The sequence below is a fragment of the Apteryx mantelli genome, chromosome 6 (genome assembly GCF_036417845.1).
Source record: "Apteryx mantelli isolate bAptMan1 chromosome 6, bAptMan1.hap1, whole genome shotgun sequence".
Lineage (NCBI taxonomy): Eukaryota > Metazoa > Chordata > Aves > Apterygiformes > Apterygidae > Apteryx > Apteryx mantelli.
In genome coordinates, this window is record NC_089983.1 from 31,951,691 (window position 1) to 31,972,973 (window position 21,283).

The 21,283-nt window shown below is 36.2% G+C and overlaps 1 protein-coding gene across 1 annotated transcript in view; it reads left to right on the forward strand.

Annotated features, from left to right (window-relative positions):
- Window positions 1-685: 685 nt before the first annotated feature.
- Window positions 686-21,283, forward strand: part of ITGB6 (integrin subunit beta 6) — a 37,152-nt gene continuing 16,554 nt past the window's right edge. The window contains exons 1-8 of the mRNA XM_013960514.2: window positions 686-746; window positions 1,474-1,553; window positions 6,000-6,204; window positions 7,141-7,387; window positions 8,277-8,442; window positions 9,056-9,217; window positions 9,900-9,995; window positions 16,497-16,586. Coding sequence (XP_013815968.2) covers window positions 686-746; window positions 1,474-1,553; window positions 6,000-6,204; window positions 7,141-7,387; window positions 8,277-8,442; window positions 9,056-9,217; window positions 9,900-9,995; window positions 16,497-16,586 — 1,107 coding nt within the window. The remainder of the gene's footprint in view (window positions 747-1,473; window positions 1,554-5,999; window positions 6,205-7,140; window positions 7,388-8,276; window positions 8,443-9,055; window positions 9,218-9,899; window positions 9,996-16,496; window positions 16,587-21,283) is intronic.

Below are 21,283 nucleotides of genomic sequence, written 5' to 3' on the forward strand. Positions count from 1 at the left end.
TCCTCTGCCTATTGAAAACCCCACAACCAATACATTTCCCTTTCAACTTGCAATGTTAATAAAATAAATGTACTCTTGTATCTTGAATTACTGAAGCCTGTTTCTCAGTTATAATTAGTGCTTGCTTTTTGTTTTTTTTCCACAGCTGCCTTCACAAGGGTCTCTCCACATCAGGAAATCTGAAAAAATGGGATTTTTACATCTCTCCAGGTATAATCACTTACCAGTTGTATGACCTGTCTGCCTAATGAACTCTCTCAGGGAAAAATTAAAGGAGTTATTTTAGAGGAGCATTTCGGAGCTGCTGTATACTCAGTAATGGTCTCATGGGTAGGTTTCTCTAGGACCCAGAGAAACTGGAATTGACAGAAATCTTCACCTGGATGAATTTTCCCCTTTCTTCTGATTGTATACCTTATAAGGAGTACAGGAAAACAAGGAAGTGATAACCATGTTCAGGTTACTTTTATGCAAAGCTTGTCGTCTTTACCTGTCCAGGTAGCCTTTCTTTTCATTTTTATTCATGTTTTGTCCTGATAGCATTGAAGTTTCTTCGCAGTCCAGTGTAGGTGACATCTTAACGCATACACTTTGGGAATGTATGATTTTTACGACATTCTACCTTTACACGGATGATAATTAACACGCTAATATTTTTTTGTCACACAGCCAGCACTGAAAACGAATGGGGATTGCCTTGCTTTGCCTCTTTTTCCTATTTCTGCAAAGAAATAACAATGTACAAGGTAAGGTTCAGGGCCAATCAGTTTCATTTCAAAACTATTTTTACATTGTTTCTTGTTTTGATACTGACTTGCTGTCTGTGTTTACTCGGTAGTCATTCCTTTCTGGTTAATTAATTTTTTCTTTTTTTAGCAGACTGCTGTAGGGCTATCCTGTGAATTCATCTGAGATTTATGTGGTCATTACATAGCACATATATGAAAGAGACAGGAGTTTGAGCTATTTTAGTTATACTAAGCGATGTTTGATCCATTGAGAAATTTAATACTATTCATGTGACTCAGTGTTTCACTGCTACTTGCTTAATAAATTAAAATCATGTCAAGTATCTACAGATCTGAGTGAAGCAGTTTTAGGCATGTAGAGGGAACATAAATCTGTTTTTCTAATATCTCTGGTTATGTTAGCAATGTGTTAAGTGTACCACACAAGAAATAAATGTAATAATTTAACAAATGCACTGGAGAAAACAAGTAACATGTTTCCAGGGAACGGGCATCCTTAAAGCATGCAAAAGTAAGTAGGTTAATTGTCAGCAGTTGTGGTTTTCTTTAGAGTTAACATTCTACTGATAGAAATATCTTTATGAAGGAATTTTGTCATTAATTCTAAATATGGCTAAATGTGTGTTTTTTCATCTCCCACATTCGCTAAATGACAAGATTCTTCATAAATTGAATGATTAAACACATTATTAATTGTCTTTTGTCTTCTTGGATTTAAATGTAGGGAATTGTTCTCAGGAAAGTGCAGTGACTTGCGAAGATTGTTTGCTTTCTGGACCACACTGTGCTTGGTGTTTTCAAGAGGTAGGGTAAATGATACAAAAAATTTCAAAGTAAGACTTGAAGTGTTTGTAGTAGCTCTGGGTGATGAAGTACTGACTTAACTGGGTCAGCCCATGGTTTTGTGATGCATGCAGTGCTTAGGGCAGCCTTCCTGGGAATCTGAAGTGAAATTCAAATCTATACATTATGGTCTGTTGTTCCTTATTTTTTTTTCTTAAAAAAAGCTTCCTTGACATAGGCAGAAATAAAAATGCTATTAGAAGAGCTCAGGTCATTCTGAGGGCTGACTCACCCACAGTGCTCATGACAAAGTACCAGACATCAAGTTGCTTATCAGACTGGAATTTATATATTTTATACTATGCCAGACAGGGTAAACAGGTGTTGTGATCAGTTTGCATATAGGAATGGTAGATCTGTGCCTGATTTTAGATATGATGATAATGTCAATTTTATGATTAGTATGATATGGATGCAAGTATTTTGGCTAAAACACAGGCCTTTGAAATAAATATCTGGGTTTGTTTCCTACATATCTGTTACAGACTTTCTGTGTAACCTTGGGCAAGCCACTTAACATCTCTTTTTTAAAAACTTTCAAAACTTTCATCTGTAAAAGATGAAAAATGATATCTCACTACTGCATAGCAAATATTCTAGATCTTAATTCATTAATTTTTGCAAAATATTTGTGTATCACAATTAAAAATTTGCCAGAAGTAATGGAGAAATAAAATAACCTTGGACCAATGAGACTTAGGGCCATCTTTTTAAAATGCAATATGAACTGTTAGTATTTCTGAAGAACTTGTTACTTGTTATAATTTCTGAACATCAACTGGAGGAGACTACATTTGTCTTTTGGAGAACTTGACTTTTATATCTTATATAGATAGACGGAAATGATTTTGTGAATCTAATGCATCCAATATCTAGTCACTGGCAGATGATAGAACTAATAGATAGCTAACGTGTTAGGATAGTGATCAGCAAGGCATATAGTACACATTTATTTCAAATTACATGAAGTTGTCTCAAATAACTGCTTTGCATATGATAACCTAAGGACTTCTTCCCAAAGTTTGAGAAGCACTATTAAAATTATTTTCTTTTCAGTGGTGATTAATGGTGTAAAATGCTTCATGGGATCAAGTTTTGCAAGTATGTATACTTTCAAAAGAATGAAAACTGTAGAGAAACAGAGTATATATTGTCAGGTATGATAGAAGAAATGCTTTGAATATTTTTCATGATAGTTTCTAATTTATATCTTTGCTGCAGGAAGTATTTCTTCCAAAAAAATTTTTGTTAATAGCACAAAGATATCTAGGATGTCACTAACGTTTTACTTTATAAAGTATCCAAAGACCAAAGAGCACTTTTTCTTTAAAACACATTTACTAAAAACAATTTAGCAATTTGCGAAAAATGATACTACAGGAAAAAGCAATCATCAGTGTGTTTTCAGTAGTTTTTAATGTTCATACTTCTAAAACAGGGTTTTCTTGAAATGAAATTTGATCACATAATTTGGACTACTGCCATGTGTTTTCAGAAAAAAAAGAAAAACAACTTATTGATTTTTAAAAAATGTGCAATTACTGAAAACTTCAGAGCAGTAAATGTGATTTTTTTTCCTTGCTCATAGGCTCATGAACTTGTTTGATAAAGAACACACCTAGAATGCAAATGACCTAGGAGCTTTAGAGTCAGAATAAACATTAAAATGCCTCCAAGTAAACTGTTTTCTCTATAGGACAAAAACATACCCTTTATAATTATCTTTGAAATATGAGTTTGCTTCCCCATACGTGTTTTGAAAAAACAGCTATTCAAAGTGTGTAATTACAGGAGATGATACTCTTTTCCCTGTGAAGTTTTTAGAGTAGTACATAATTTTTATATGCACTGTGTTCAAGAAGCAGTTGGTGAGAGTTTTGTCTGAGAAAAGACATCAGATTCGGTCTGAAGCACAATAAACCATTATTCCCGTCTGGTGTCTCAGGACTGCTTAAACTGAAATATATAAGATCCCTGAAACCTTTCAGCCATGAGGACTGAAATTTCAATAGGAAATGAGGGGCTAAGTCCTGTTCTAAATATATTTAAGGTAATTTTTTTCTTATTTGTATAGACAATTTCTCAGTGTCTGAATTTAGAGAACATTTGTGGTTTAATGCCTGAATCCAAAGTGGCTTATCGAAGTCTGGGAGAAGGGAATGGCCCTGTGCTGTTGGCTTATGACCGTGAACCAGGAATCAAACATTTCAGTGCTGGTTCTGACAAATGGTTCCCAGAAGGTTTTGGTCAAACGGCCTAGCAGACTAGATTCACAGAGTGGATTTATCCTTAGCATTGCATCGCTTGGCTGTTAGACATCCTGCTGACCAGGAGAATTCTGTCTCAGCTGAACGTCCAGACTCCCCGTGCAATGCATAGGAGAACCTGGTTGCCCATGAACTGGATTCACTGAGACCAGTCTCTTGGTGAGAGAATATGGCATTTGAGCTAACTGTAAAAAAGAGAGGAAAGGAATTGGACCTAGACCAGTGACAATGTAGTGAGGACTTATAACTATGAATCATCTCCTATCTTACACAGGTCATTCCTTTCTCACAGGAAATACAAAAACTGGAGGAGATGAGGAGATAAAATGTAAATATATGTGCTGAGTCAGGGACTGAAACTGCATAGGCATCTTTGTCCGCCCATTGTCCTGATAGCCAAGGCAGCAGCAAATCTGGTTGACCACAACTCCCTCCAGGCAACTTCATGCCAACTCCTTGTCTTCCTCTACTGCTCCTAGTCTTCCTTTTAGAGAGGCAGTCCAGCACAGCCCTTCATCACTGGAGCAGCAAAACTCAGCTTCATTTGTGCTACTGAGAAGCTCTGAACCATTTCTGATATATATATATATATATTTATATTTATATTTATATTTATATTTATATTTATATATTTTCCCCAGTTTGTAGCCTGGAAATTTGTAGTCTACTTCTGAAGGATCCAGGAAAGATAACTTAGGAAAACAAATGTGTTGCCATTGAGTGTAAATTTGGCTCCAGACTCCAACTGTTTTAGGGGTCTGGAAATTAAGAAAGATTGAAAACCAGTGATCTACCTCAATGAATGTTTATTTTATATAGAATACAACAACTACAACAGGGTAGGCTTGAGAGAGATCCAGAGCAGGGTACCTGGCTAGAAGTGGTTAAAGTATACTCATGACAGACGGGAAATTTAGGTTCAGAACCCTTTTCCACATAAGGTATAGTGAGGGTTTGAATTTGCCAGTTGCCCACCAGTCTAATGCTTTAATCACAAAACTGGTCATCTTGAAACTGGCTTAGATCTGATAGCCATAAAGATGGGGAAGGCTCCATTTGAGAATCCCACCAGGAATTAAACTTCAGGCACTTTCATGGCAGCTTGGTGGGATGTATGCACACACATACTGGCAGAAATCATGACACCAGCCAATCTTTGAGATAAACCTAAGAATTTAGGAGTTTTCTTCTTTAAAAGGCAGCTGATTGGAGATTTTGAAGATCTAAACTTTAGACATAACTGTAGGTAATGACAATAAAACCTAGAAGCCTCTTTGTAAATCTAACCATTAACTTCACTGTTATGCAGGGATAATACCTACTTTACAGCAGTGTTGTGGAAAGGAATGCGTATCAAGTGCTTTGAAATGAGTAACAAAAATAAACTGCAAGATATCCAGCTGATATCAATAGGCTTGTGATTTCCTCTGTATGGGAGAAGGTCAAGTAGGACGCTGGCCTAAAAGTAACTGGATAAACGTGAGTGTACTGGGAACCTCGTCTGCTCCGAAGAGTGATGGAAGCTGTGGAGCTTGTTAAACATCAGGCAGAGTAACAGGGACCTACCTGCCAGCTTTAGTAAATGTGTAAAATGAGCGCTGAGGAGAAAGAATAGGTCAGAAAAAAACAAATTGTCCCGTGAACGCAACATACCCCACCTCCAATTTCTCACAAAACTTGTAGGAATATATTATCTATGAGATCTCATGTGTTATTAAATGACATTGACCTGTCAGCAGTTCAAAGTTATGAAGGAAAGACTGACAAATTTGCAACATAATCCTGTAAGTGATTTCCTTCGAAAAACAGGCTCATATGTGCTTTGTGTTGACATTCCCAGTACTGCAAGGAGCCAAATGTAAGTGGCACGATTCCCATTCCCCAACAATAGAAGAGTTTCTCCCAGAATACCAAATAGGTGTAAGTTACATTAATTATACACCTGTGTGACATGATCCATGGAGGGCAAATTTAGATTTCTGTGCCACCTAGATCTCTTTCCACACTGTTTTGCACTCACTGTATAACTTCTCCCTTTGTTTCCATTCCCCCTGCTTTGCATTGAGCTTGCCTTAATGAGTTGCTGGTGACGGTCAGTAAGTACTTTTACCTCATCCATTCCTTTTCCTGTTTGTTTTAGAATTATACAGACTCAGCTGGAATTCATGGAAGGTGTGATACGCCAGAAAATCTTTTATCAAAAGGATGCCAGTTGAATTTGATTGAATTTCCCATTTCCAAAGTAGAAATTCACAAAAACAAGCCCCTTAGCATCGGAATACAGAAGAACAATTCTGATGTCACACAGATTTCTCCTCAAAAATTAACTCTTTGGCTGCGACCAGGTAGGTCACTCAATTCAAATGCAGGATTTTTTTTTTTTTTTTTGCTAATGTGGTATACCTAAGCCAGCTAGACTAAATGGTCTGAAAAAAATCTTTATAGGGTAAAAATAAAATACCTGTGTTAGGTCCAAAGTTAATTGCTGTTTGGCTAACCAGATGAAAGCTAAGTTCAGTTCAGTTCAAAATACTGCCAGAAGTGCTGAGTACTTCATAAAGGTAAGGATTTATTTTCTAGTCTTCTATTCTCTTGCCATTAAGATGGCAATGAGAAAATGGAAACCCCACATGCCTCCGCAGTCCTGCTTCTGTGCCTCTCCCTGTGAAGGTCTGATAAACAGCATAGCCCAGATGCAGTATAAAATCTTGCTTTGAGGATTTGCAAGGTACCAGTGACACTTATGGAAGCTCTCCAGACCTGCCTCAGGGTAACTGAAATATGAATTTATCCTGGAGAAAATTTGGAATAAAGAAACTTAAGAAACACCCTGTTAGGTTGCATCATAGTGCTGGCACTGAAAATAAAACCCATGTGTACACTCTGATTTTTGTTCAGATTTCTAAAGCGCACAGTATTTCCCGTAAGTGCTGCCTTAAGTTTCAGCTGGTTTCATACCTAAATTTTCTAAAGCTGTATACTGCAAAAGGGGTGTTCTCATATTTTTAAGTTACAGCAATCAGAGTTGTTTCCAAATTCTATCATTACTGCTTTACTGAAGAACAGTTTAGAAAATACATAAGAACTCCTTTTGATTTTTCAGAATGTTTGGAATTTTTGTTAACAGAGAATTTTTAGAGTTGTTGTGTTAATTGTACTGATGATTTAAAAATACTTTATCATTTTCACCGTATATATAATTTTATGTACAAAATGGCATTGCTCATAACAGTCTATTTAGGAGTTTTAATATGTATCCTATATTCCTATAACTTTAATAGGACATGAAGAAACAATACAGATCAAAGTTCGCCAAACTGAAGATTATCCAATTGATCTCTATTACCTCATGGATCTTTCAGCTTCAATGGATGATGATCTGAATACAATAAAAGAATTAGGTTCAACTCTTTCCAAAGAAATGTCAAAACTGACAAGCAACTTTAGACTGGGTTTTGGATCTTTTGTTGAAAAACCAGTTTCACCGTTTATCAAAACTACAGCTGAAGAAATAAACAACCCTTGCAGGTATGCAGGGAAAGTACCTACATCTACATGCATGCCACCATTAAGTCATACTACTAATCTTTAGGACAAAATTCAGCTCAACACCCTCACTGGAGCCTCTGCCCTATTCCAGCTGTAACTGAGTCAGCAAGGAATTTATTTTAGGTTCACACTCTGATTATTATTCTGTTATATGTTATGTTATTTGAAGAACAGAGTCTAGGAGTCATTCTGCTTTTTAGCTTTTGCTGCTAGTTACAAATGCATTTAATGGATTAACATACTGGTATTCCAAATAATTATGCATTCCTTTAATTTGGTTAAATATATATATAAGAATTTTTATGCTATTGCTATATTAAACTAGTGGAAATGCAAAAGGAGCGAGGAATACCGGTTTCATTTACCCTTTAATGTTGTTTTCCTTTGTTTTTTCCTTAAAACCTAGCAGTATTGCCCCAAATCTAGGTTGCCCTAGGCCTTTCCTACTCTAAGTGGAGGAAAAGCAGTGCTCTCCAAAATTCCCTTGTTTGTAGCCCTAAGCAAGAACAGAGAAGGCCAGTGGGCTCTCTGAATGTGACTAAGGAACTAGAGATCCCAATGCACTTCTAAGTATGAAAATGAGATGTGGCAGAGAGCACTGCAAGGACTGCATCTCTGCAGACACATCTTGATAGAATTACTCTGGAGGCATTTTCCATGTTTTATGCAGACCTGTTTGCATAATCCAGCTAAATGAAAATATCTATGCGCTATGATTCTTTTTATGTTTTTCACTAGATCTATCTCAGATACAGAAGAGAGATACGTAACTAAAAACTAATCAGGACAGATAGATTGCAGTGGCAAAGTAGCCATTGCAGTGATTTTATTCCTGCATTATCCATAAGCTATCTCACTTGTTTTGCAGAAGTGTCCCATATGAGTGCTTACCTACCTTTGGATACAAACATGTTTTGCCATTGACAAATGATTCAGAAAGATTCAATGAAATTGTGAAAGAACAGAGAATCTCTGCTAATATAGATACTCCAGAGGGAGGATTTGATGCGATTATGCAGGCAGCTGTTTGCAAGGTAATTGAAACTTCTAGGTATAATATTAATTATTCTGTATTTTAGCACTTCTAGTATTTATGGTTGTACTTCAAAGAAGCAGATCATTATTTTTCAAGATTTTTAATGCAGTCCAAAAGCCTAGTCAGATTTGTGTGAAGTCAGTGCAATGGACCCTGACAGCATCAGTGGAAGAGCAGTCAGACTGTAAGACACAGTCAAATTATATTTTATTGCTACTTTTGATTGGTATCAAGTTAAGCATATATATTGCAACATTATAGTCTTTTTCTTTAATTTCCAGGGGTAAAAAATATAAACTGTGCAATGACTGGGTCTGCTTTCTTGATTGTTTTTTCTTTAAATATTTTTGATTAACCATATTTAGAGAAGTAAGCAGACTGACATGGACACAGCCAGCACACTTTACTAAACACAAGACTGGAAAGAGAAAATGTTTGACAAAGACAATGGAATGACATCATCTCTAAAAAGAGCTGTTTTGATGTTTTGGATAGTCACTTTAAAATGATTCCATTCATTTGCTTTGAGATGCCTTTCTCCAGATTGTTTGCTGCTTTTCTATATTGTGAGTATAGTACAGCTTGCTGAACTAATGTATTTTAAATTACAGGAAAAAATTGGATGGAGGAATGATTCTTTACATTTGCTGGTGTTTGTGAGTGATGCTGATTCCCATTTTGGGATGGACAGTAAACTGGCAGGGATTGTTATTCCTAATGACGGGAACTGTCATTTGGACCACAATAATGAATATTCCATGTCAACTGTTCTGGTAATTTGCTGTGTGTCTTGTACAACCCTAGCATTGTGCAAATGTAAAGACTAACATGAGCAAATTGGAAGACTCACAAAAGTGTATCTTCAGCAATGATATGTGGAAAAGTTGGGGGATCCGGGTGTTTGGTGTCATCTATTTTATTTGTAACTGTAGTTTTACTCAAAAGAGAACAGTGTGTATCTAAGAAACTACGGTAGATTATAATTAGAAAAAAATATGTGGATCTTATTCCTGCTAACCTGGAAAGCACATGGAACAGGACCAACTAGTATTTTATTCTGAAGGGAAAGCAAAATATGCATTAATCCTGTACCCTTAAAGGGCGTGAATTCAGGAGGAGTTCAGGAATTTGTAGGGCACTGTTCATGTAGAAAAACTTCCAATGTAAAAACTAGTACAAATACTCAGTTCTGGTACAGTATTATTCTTCAGACTACATTCTGCTGAGTTAAATGTCCCAGTATGAAGGTAGACACTGTAGTTGTTTCAAAGGGTAGAGGAAATTATATACACTATCTTTTATTTTGTATATATGTAGTACCTAATTAAGTATTTATCCTATACTGAGAAAAAAGTATTAATTGTAACAATTCGAATGTGTGCTTCATGGGAGAGTGTTAGGAACTGTATGTCTATAAAAAACAGATTGATGAGGCTCTCTTCTATTTGTTTTCAGGAGTATCCCACAATTGGACAATTAATTGACAAACTTGTGCAAAACAATGTTTTACTAATTTTTGCTGTAACAAAGGAGCAAATTCACATATATGAGGTGAGCAAATTAAAATGTTTGATTCTCCAGTGTTAGCTCTAATGTTCACCCTTTTTCCCAGCTGAGACAGTAATTCTAGTATTAAGGATCCAAACCTGCAAGATATTTATGTAATAAAAATAGCTAGTAAATTATATATCAGAGTTAGAGGAAGGCTCTTTTACTTAGGAAGTACTTCTTTTATTGATTTTGATGTTCTTATGTAACTTTTAAATTGTATTTCAAGTTGAATCACACTGTAATTTTTAAGTCAATAGACAAGGATGGTCAAACTAAACTTTTCTGAACTATTCAGTGTAATCATTATGATTAGCCTTTTGTATTTTTTGAGGCTAGGTAAGGACAGTTGAACCTGTTTTTACTTTTATAAGATAATAATACATTCTGAAAAAAACACCTTCACACTCATCTCCGAGATAAGGGTTTCTTTTCAGTTGTAGTTTTATTCATTTTTCTTTGTTTCTTTGTCTCCTTCCAATGAGACAAAAAGGAAACTAGCAGCAAGATTAAAAACACAAAATATGATGGACAAAGTCCTATCACCTCATGTATCACTCCTCATTTGCACTGAGGGACAAGAAAACTCTTTATTGCAGGAATGGTTGACATTAAGTCTCACAGGCTTTCCTGTTCTATGAAGTCATGTCATGGGAAATGGGAGCAGGAAGAGAAGGGAGAGTGGAGGAGCAGTGGTTATGAATATGCAAAATCCATATTTCTAATAAATTGAATATAATTCATACCTGCAGCTCTATCCATACATAGTTCCTCTTGCAGCTGAGATAAATCTAGAACTGATACCAAAAGAAGGAGGACATACGAAGCGTTCTGCAACTCTGTGTCTGTTCACAGGTTGTCTGGAGAGTCCTATCCACCAACTAAGCTAAACCAGCTGTAACGTTTGTCTGGTAACACATGTCCATTTTCCTAGATGTCACAGTTTGTCACTAAACTGGCTGGACTAGTACTATACAATTTGGAGCCTTTCTTCTGTCTCTAGGGTCCAGAAATAAAGATTCATAATTCTAAAGAACCTGTTTTAAAGATACAGTAGGTAATACAAATCTGAATCATTCAGATGAAAATGTGACACTAGAGTCCTGTTTACAGGTCCTACATATGCCCTTGAAAGTATACTATGTTTTTGAAAGACAGCACGGTAAGGCTTATACGATTTTTGTATTTGCTTTCACTGATTTTCCACATCACATACAGGATAGTAAGCAGGGCATAACAACTATAGATACCTGAATAAGTGACAGAAAGCAGTATTGAAAAGATGAAAGCAGTAGATAGAATATATTCAATGGGATTGCTATATATGCTACAAGATAGAAGATAGTCACACTTTATTCTTCTAACAAAGAAAGTAACAAGAACAAAAATTCTACAGTTGGATTTACAATGGCTTGCCTTTTTTTTAGTTATAAACCTTCGTTTAGTGTTCCCAGTGAACAAAAAGTGCCACTTGATAACTTTGATACTGGTATAACACTGACACAGAGATACTGAAACAGAAAACCTCTGATAAGAACACTGTTGGCCAACTCTGAGGGTGACCACCAACAATTTCCAAGGGGAAATATAATGCAAGTAAAAGAAAAGTTTCTTTGGATAAAAAAAGGCTCTGTTAATCAATGAGTTGCTTCCAAGCCACTTTGTGCAGCACCTATTAAAGCACCTATTAAAGTTAATGAAAAGAATTCACATGCCATTAATTAGACCCCTTTTAAGAAAAATGTTCAGCAATATTTAGATTTAATAAAAGCTTTTCAATGCCACAAATTTTAACTAATTTATCCTACGACTATAGAATCCCACTACACTTGTGATTGACTACTAATATTGTTGACCTAAATTTTCCTTGTTTTAGCTGGTAAAAATAGTTTTCTATAAAATCCTTTTATTTTGATTGTAACAAAATGTTGCATTAGTATTTGGAATTTTCATGGAAGAATTATAGAATGAGAGGTGAAATATATGTGCTTGACATTGATTTGCCTGCCTTTAGCTTATTTTTATCCAATTTAGTAACCATACTCAGAAATAAGTTGGAAAACCTTTATGAAATGGAGGAAGTATCTTGATCACAACCTATAAATATATACAGGCAAAACTGAAGTTTTATTGTTGAGAGTTCTTCAGTGCAACGAATGCCTGCTAGATCCAATGTCTGGGGTAGAATTAATTAGCTGAGAGCTGAATTAAAACCAAATCTCAGTTACTACTTCTCGTGTTAGTACATTATATCCTTTTTTTGACAAAAGATGAGTTAGGAAAGTCATCAAGAGTTTCAAGATATATTCAGCGCTATTAGGAGGAAAATTGATCATAGTTTCAAAAACATAGTTTCTTTGATGAATAAAGAATGAATGCCAGTCGTGCTTAGGAATCTGCAGCAAAAGATCTCTGTTTGACAAGAGTGCTTTATTAAAAAATCATAATAATGAAAAAGAAAAGCACAGCAACAAATGCCATTGGATACAAATAATAGTTCAGTTAACTAAAATATATTCTTTCTAACACCAAACCTACCTAGCTGTTCCTGTCTGGGATGCCATTTTAGATGATGTATTTTGCCCCCACTTTTGAGGGTTCAACATTCAAATTATTTTTTTAAAATGCCAGGTAATCAGTGCTCCACGATGCAGAGTGCCTCCACCTTTGTCAAGGTCATAATCTGAGAATCAGTTTATGAAAGATCTCACTAACTTGTAGCTTTTGCTAAGAATCTGGAGTATTACTCAGGACGACTCTACAACTGGAACCAATCCATGAAACACTGGGTGTCTTCTCTGAGCTATGCAGGGAACAGAAATAGAAAACAGTATTATAGAGAACCTCAGGGGCTCATCTACACTCTCTGCAGTGACATAGGACCTTTTTCCTAACCTTTCTTTCCTATCTCCCAGGTAGTTATTAACCCAGAGTAGTACCTTTCTTCTTATTCCTTTACCTCTAGCTTTTAGTGAGGAACATCGTACAAGTTTATCGTAGCAGCAAGCTCACCTTATTGGCCACCTCTCAAAAAAATTTGGAGGCACCATCACACAGTGGTACATGGCCAGGCAGTCTCAAGCACAGGTTGCCACTGGTCTTGAAGGCTGCAGGGATTGCGGGAGGGCCCTGAACTGGTACCTGGGCACCACATTAAACAATTCTTGACTGGTGCTTTCCCTAACACTTTTTAAATTGAAGATTCTGCAATCTCCCTTAGAAATCCCTTCCCAAACTTAATTATCCTTTGAAGCAGAAACCTTTTCCCCAAATAACTCATCTAAAATCTATTTGAACTCAGCATCTAATTATATCAGACCCCCAAATTGTCCACGACTATTTATAATTCCATTCTTAGGGATAAACATACATTAAAATGACTGTGAGAACTTAGAAAGCAGCTCTTTAAATAGATTTGATAGATTCCATTAGTCTTAACTGTAGTATTCAGACTGTCAAATATATGTTATATTTCCAGCCCTGTATAATCCCCCGAAGTTTAGCCCAGAAGAGTTCTGTCATTTAATATTCTTGATCCCCTTCAGACTGAATTTGAAGCTTATCCTCTTACAAGTGTGTGTGCATTATTATCTAACACACAAATACTATGGATTGCACAAATGCAGAATATATATGCTTGTAACATTGCATTCTTGTCAGGGAAAGCATCAGACCTAAATTTTCTCCCTCTTTTAGATAGCTGTACAGTAGCTGTATGGTTGCATGGGATCATCAAACTTAAACTCAGCATTGCTTTGCATGACTGCAAGGACTTTTAAAACAGCATTGTTCATGTTGAAACATTTATAAGGCTACTGAAAATTAAATGCAAGAGAGGGGAGGAAGTTCCTTGCACTGAGTCCTGATTGTGGAGGGTCATGACAGGGTTAAACTGGTGGAAAGTTGCAAGTAACAAGCAACAGGAGCCTCAGACAAACGTACCCAAGGACACTGGTGCAGCTGGGAATGATACATCCTGAGAAAGTACAGATAAACTAGCAGAAGCCAGTGGGAACCAAGGTTAAGGGCAAGACAGCTTTTCTAAACAAGTAGCAAGGTACAAGGCATGACCGCTGCGTGCGTGATCGGTGTAATGATTGGCTCCCTGTGACATAATCTGCATGGTGATTGGCCTAGCAAAGTGTGTCTGTGAAACCACTGAAGCAGCTAACCAACCAAAGTGGCCAAGGCGCCGCGTGCCTGCATGCCATGACTGCACAAACATATATAAGATAGGCAAATTGCTGAATAAAGTGGGAATTGAATCTGCATTCTGTGACTGCGTATGATTCTTTCCCGCTACTCCCGCGGACCGCGACACCTGATAATTTGAGATTATTTATAAAAAAGGATTAAAAAAAAAGTTCTTTTAAAATATGTTCACATATGTCTACCTTTATTGCATTGTTAGTCTCAGCTGAAAGTCTTAGCAAAGCAGCAGGGAATATATTTATTCTTAAAAGAACTATTTACCTGAGAAGTATCTGTGAATATTGCAATAACAATAATAGTTTGACAAACTCTGTAATCCTATTTTGTTATAAAAGAACATAAAAGTGTTTACGTTTTCATGAAGTAGTTAATTTTGCCTAAAATTTTGAATATCTTAAAACTGGAGATTAGCAAACAGTTGGTATTATTTGTTTTTGAGCAGAATTCTTTAAAAAACTGTTCAAATTTATATGAGGGAAAAATCCCTCTTTATTCCTAAGTAAGTAGGATTGCTGTACAAGCAGAAATTGCTCTTTTTTGAACAATTTTTTTCTTTTTACATCAGAGGAGAATGTGTTTCAGACTGTATTTTACTACTGCAGCTAAAAACACTCCAATCTCTACCTTTGTTCAGAATTTCAAATGATTATTATAAATTTGGCACGATACTCCACTCTCCTTGTTTATACTGCAAATTCTCCTCTCATTTACACTGCTGAAAATTTGACATAACCCCAGTGAACTCAAAGATGTACTTCTCAGATTTCACTAGCATGAATAAGAGTATCTCTAAAAAAAGGTAATTCACCTTTTAATAAATATTTGCCGAAAGACTAAATTCAGTGAGATCCTCTGGATAGGTTAATGATGGTAGCACTCCAAAAGCATCAGTCTACCTCACCTTGTTAATGGTTAATCAAAAATATATGCTAAAAAGGTAAGGCTTAACAGATGAACTAGAGGTTTACACTGAGACTGGGCATGCACCATCATCCTTGCGTGACAATGCAGAAAATTTTTGTTCAAAGACAAAAGATAAAATAAAGTTCTCAGAATAGTATATCCCTGCTGTTTGTTTTGCATGCCACAGATTAAAGGCTTCTATACTTAAAGTTCCAGATTTATTGCTTCTTTTTTTATAATCAGCTCATGAAACATCACTGCTTACAAAATGCCAAGTTTCTATATTCTAAGAAGAATCCTTCCGACAGCACTAATTACAGGAGGAGTCAGGAATGCAAAATCACCAGCTGTAGCATCAAATATATTTAATCCCACTGATTTACAATAGCACTTTAGAAATCTAACGAATGATAAGTATTCTAAATATAATATATAAAGTAATCACAGTGCTTTTGGAAATGTAAAGTATAGGAGGGAATAAGAGTATCAAATTATCCATGTTTATTATTAGCTCTTTGGAATTTTTTTTAATTAAAATAACAGCATTGATCCTATGATAAATCGCAGAAGAAAACAAATGCTGCAATGTGTGCTTTTAACTATGAATGCTTATTACTTTCAATAGGCATAGGTACAACTAAGAGAAGTGCACACAGTTAACAATCAGGCAAGATGAATTTTAAACAAGCATATTTAAAATCTAGCTGATGGATGTCATGTTAGTGTCACAATGCAATTTAATGCAAAAAGGAAAAAAATCTCATCACTGAAATCAATTATTCAATTGTCAATGTATTATAAACATAAAGTCAGCATGCAGTCAGTCACAGTCACTGATCATTGGCAAAAGTGTGGAGTGTTACGCTGATCACAAAACAGCAGCATTTTTTTAAGGGCCTTTGTTCTAAGTACTTGTAGCCCTTAGTTTAAACTTCTTAACTTCTGTGCCCTCACTGACAAGAACCTAAGATGCTTAGTTGCTTGCAAAAATAAAGAGACTGCTATTGAAGGACCCCACACTCTCAAATATTACAGCAACAATAGAGCAATCAAATCTGGTTTGGGTTATTTTTATTGAAGAAAAACATAACTGTTGACAGAAGATATCTTCATTCTAAAATTAAAAAAACATAGCTGGAAAACACTACAGTATCAAACTTTGAAGCCTACATAGGTGATTTAGCAATATGTGTCCCTTTCAGTGAAACTAGCTCTTCTCCATTGGACTCCTTAAATAGGATACGTGTTATTGAGGTGTATGAGGGTCCTTGAAAACGTTACTATTATTTATTTTAGTTGGCTACAGTATATTTTGTTCTTTTCCAGCAGCTTGGTCCTTGTTACCTAGGTGTTTTTTTAATGCTTTTTTTTTTTAATTGATGTTTCCAGAACTATGCAAAGCTTATTCCTGGAGCTACTGTTGGACGACTACAGAAAGATTCTGGAAATATTCTCCAGCTGATCATTGCTGCATATCAGGTAAGGTGCCTGTAATGTGTTTTCTTCCTGCATGTCTATATTCTCAAAATTAGATTGCCATTTTGTAAAAACAGGTGTTTTGGGTTCTTTTCTCCATTGATCACAAGACCATCGTTGCTTATGCATAGGTGCCGACCTTTACGGGAAATCTCTTTTTCTCTCTGAGGATTAAGTGAGTGTGGAAACAGTGGTTTTATTTGTAATAATATTATTACAGATAATATTATTACATTATATTCTCATGATATCCTCCTGAAAGGCTTAGTTAATAGAATGGTTTGGTAGGATTCACCCTCCAGATTAGGAAGTCACAAAAGTTATTTAGAAATTGTTGTTAAAAATCAGGATGTAGAGCCACCACTGAGACCCCTTCGCTGGTCATGCAATTCGTTATAAATTTGTGTTAATTATTAGCTATAGAACTGTCACTGGGCAAAGGAAATGGAAACAATGCATATAACCAGTACTTGTTTTCACTATGTAGCCCCATATGAAAAGAGTGAATGAGAGGTGATGGAAGGTACCATGGCATCAGCAATTTTCTAGCAGCACTTTGCTGAAAAGCTTCTTTTATACATTCAACCTGGATTCTGTGTGTTTTATCTCTGTTTATTTCCAATGAATGTTAAATCTCTGTTAACTGCAGATACCATAATTACTTCAGATTGAGTATTGTGTTATTTAGAACTATATCCAGTTTTCATGCTTTTCCAAACAAAACTCCTACAAAATTTCTGTCACTTCTTACTTGAATAGGAATGCTAAATTTCATGTTAGTGTGTCATTTGTCTTGTCTTCTTCATAGTCCTCTGTTTCAGACTTACTCTAAAGATTTCTTTAACATAGGTGTTCAAGTCTTCCCCTGTGACGCAGCTCTATTTCTATCAGTAACTGTCACCAGAGCATATATACAATTGTTCTGCAAGAATATCTGGAAAAGAAGCACTATTCTGTGGTGAATGCTATTCTCTGCTTTAGCAATTTGATACTGCCCCTGTGAGGCTGTTTCGATGTTTTTAAAGCAGAATACAAGCTGAGAAAGAGGACTTGAATGAGTTTCTTTAGATAATACAGGGAAATATGAAAAGATGACAGGAACATAAACACAGTACTGCTCTTCAGAGCTTTGTTTGTAAAATGCATCCCAGCTTCCTTGTTCTTTTCTTTCAGAGGAATGTTTTTAGACATTTTTACAAGTTTTAACACAGAGACAGATACATCTACTTATATGCTGATATATCATGGATTTCTCTCTTCATTCTCCCCCTCCCACTTTTTATTAAAAACCTGCTCTACCATTGCTACAATTAAAAATAGTTCTATGAAATGCCATTTTCTATTTCTTTACTTAAAACTCTTCCATTGTTCCTCCTATAAGCTGAATAAGAAAATCATTATTATATCCAAAATTATTTTGGTCTTGATGATAGAAAAGCAAACTAAATTCTTTTAACTCTTACAAAATCAATACAATTGTTTTGTTATGATTTTCAAATGAAATATAAATACCAGAAGATTCCCTATGCTATGGAAAATTAAATATTCAAAGAACTTTAAGATTAATCTTCAGACTCTACAAATAGTAATAAATTCAGAGGAAAAACTTTACATGAGTAAAGTCAGTGCTAAACTTGTAGTGGAACCAGGATTTCACTTCTGGAATCTAACGTATCATTAGTACAATCTGTCTCCCATCAGGATTTCTTGAAACTGGTACTGTAAAGTATAGACAGAGGTACCTACATTTAACAGCTGGAAATGGGCAGCATTTTGTTGCCCGGTGAGTAATGGTAAAATAATTGTCCCAGCGCTGTGTCCTGGTGAGTCTGCTGTAACATTGTGTTAGGTGCAGAACAGTGATTCTTCTAATCGCATTGTTATGGCATCTTCCTCCTTCTTTCTGGAAGCTGTGAAGATATTTTTCTACATCCCTCCCTTTCATGTTTGCCAGTTAGGACAAAGGCTGTTTCTCCATTCTGTCCCAGAACAGTGGTAGATATGCTCTTTCTAAGAAATAAAAGCATAAGACATGACCTTCATAGTCAGAGCAATGGTCCATCTAGCGCAGTGTTCTGTCTCTGGCAATGGCAACAGGAGATGCTGTTTAGGGAGAGCGTGTCAGTCTGGCCAGTTTTTGCAGTCCATCTCCCCTCATATTTCCCCAGGATCTACAACTGTTTTATTAGGGATGTTGGAGAGCACATCCTTGCCTGTTTCCTACCTGCTGTGCATGAAGTTTTTCCTAATCCCCTTTTTGAACTTAATGATATTTTCTGTCTCCACATCTTCCTGCAGCAAAAAGGAGATCAATTGTTAAGAAGTACTTTCTTTTTCTCATTTCAAACTAATCTCTATGTTTTAAAATTTCACTGAGTGCCCCTTACTTCAAGCCCTGCAGGACTGGGTGAATAACAGCTCTGCATTCAGCTTATCTTCTTCTGGTCCTCATGATTTTGTACTCTTTCATCACCTAGACACGTCTCACACTCCATATCTTCTCTCCAGACTGGAGAATCCCAGCATTTTTAATCTCTCCTCAGCTGCTCCATCCCCTTGTGACTTTAGACGACCTTCTCTTTACCTTCTCTGGCTCCACTGTGTCTCTCCTGAGATGTGGAGACCAGAACAGCATGCAGTACTCAAGACAGGGTACATTAAGGTTTTATAAAGAAGCAAAAGGATGCCCCCTCTCTTGTTCTCTTGTATTGATGGCCAGCATAGTGTTGGCTTTTTGGTTGCTGCTGCACTTTGAGCGGATGATTGCACAGAGCTGTCAGTGGTGACCTCAGATGCCCTTTCCTGAGCTGTTATGGCCGATTCCAAGTTCAGCTGTCCTGCGGGGCACAGTTTGGACGGGGTTATGAAATCAGTGCTCGCTCCCCTCCCATAGCAGCAGGAAGGTGGCTGCAGGAATGGTGCTCCTGCAGTTGGGTCATAACTCATTCTGTCCTAATTCAGGTACAGTGTGTCTAGACCATTCACCAGAATTGCTCATAGGTTCTTAAAATCCTGCATACATTTCAAAGTTACAAAGTATACAAGTAGCAGCATGTCATGCTTTCAAAATTTCCTAGAGCCAATTTTATTACATTTAACCTTAAAGGTTAACGATCCTATTGCTTCATGATTAAAAATCTTCCAAGCAGGAAATACTGAGAAACACCTTTTTTGACATGAGTGAAGAAATCAGAATTTTTTAGGGTGGGAAGGGGGAAACAAGGGTAGACTTATGGTTAAAAATCACATGCAAAACAGAAGAGCTAATTCCATTTTTGTCACAGACCTTCTATGATGCTCTCAGCAGTGTAATTCAACTCCAAATGTCTCTGTTTCTTCACCTGAAAAATAGGAATAAATAAGTATTTGCCCCACGGAGTAGTAAAAATCTTTTAACACTTTTAAAGTGCTTTAGAGTCTGTGCTTGCTGTACAAACACAAGATTTGCTAATATCATTCATGCATGTGTTGCTATCTAAAAGCTTCAAGAGAGGAAGTAAGCAAGTTAAGAAAGCCTGAGCTGTCAAAATATTTGTTATAAGGAATTCTCATGTTCTTCCCTGGTATGATTCATTTTCTTCTGTAAGCATATTTCTGCCTGCTTTTTTTTAAGGTTAAATCTGCATAGGTTTGTATCACAGAGTCCTCGTTTAAATTGCATTGTGACTGAAATCAGGCCTTTTGATGAAAAAGTTATTTCAGCATTTTAAAATTTCAGAAAATTCCACTCTTTTTTTTCAGTGCTTGGCTCTCTTTTTGCTCATGACATAGTAAGATTGGGGAAATAAAATTTTAAAACAGTACAGGTACCATAACAAGGGCACAAGTTTATAACACTTCATTGTTTTTCATTCAGAAACATTTTTGAAATACAAATGTTTCTCTGTAAATGGCTTAAAGCTCACTGAACTGTCCACAGTTTGTCCCCAAACTACTGCCAGTAGATTTAAAACACCATTAGAAGTTCGCATAGACATTCAGGTCTAAGAAACTGGAGTTGTCATGGAATATACATTCATTTTCAGCTGAGTAAGGTGCATATTTTGATGACTGCACACTTCTCACAACAGCAAATGGCTACATGTTCATAATGACCTGGTACAGACACCATGATTCTAACTATTACGAGCTTGTGTTCAGCAGCATTTAATTTTCTCTCACAGTTGCACTCTATCTGAGTCTTGTAGTTTTGCAGCTGGCGTAAGTGGGAATATTTAGTGACATATCCTGTTACTTTAATACATGCCAGCTTTCACAGTTTTATCTTGAGGCTTGCTATATTTGATCCTTGAGTCCAGCTATTGTAAACAAATTATTATCTAAGAAACTCTGCATTGTTTTAATAGCAACATAAGCATCTAACTCCAAGACAAACGGGAGGGAAAAATCAGACGCATCCAGAGCTACCCACATTACCAACCTGATGCCCCAGTGCACAGCTTTATTGCTCAGACTGCATGCTGGAAAGAGGATTGGGTATTATGTGAATATATCTTGCATGATATGTTGTCATTTATTAAAGTTATTTAGTTTACTGAAAAGGTTTTCCAAATGAAAACTCACAATAAAAAAGCCTAAGACAAACCTCCAGAGAATTCAGGACATGTACAAAGGACAGGGGACTGTTGTCTGTGCGGGTTTATACTTATTCTACTTTTAGTTTCAGGTAATACCATTGTATTCACCCCACCAGACCTTTA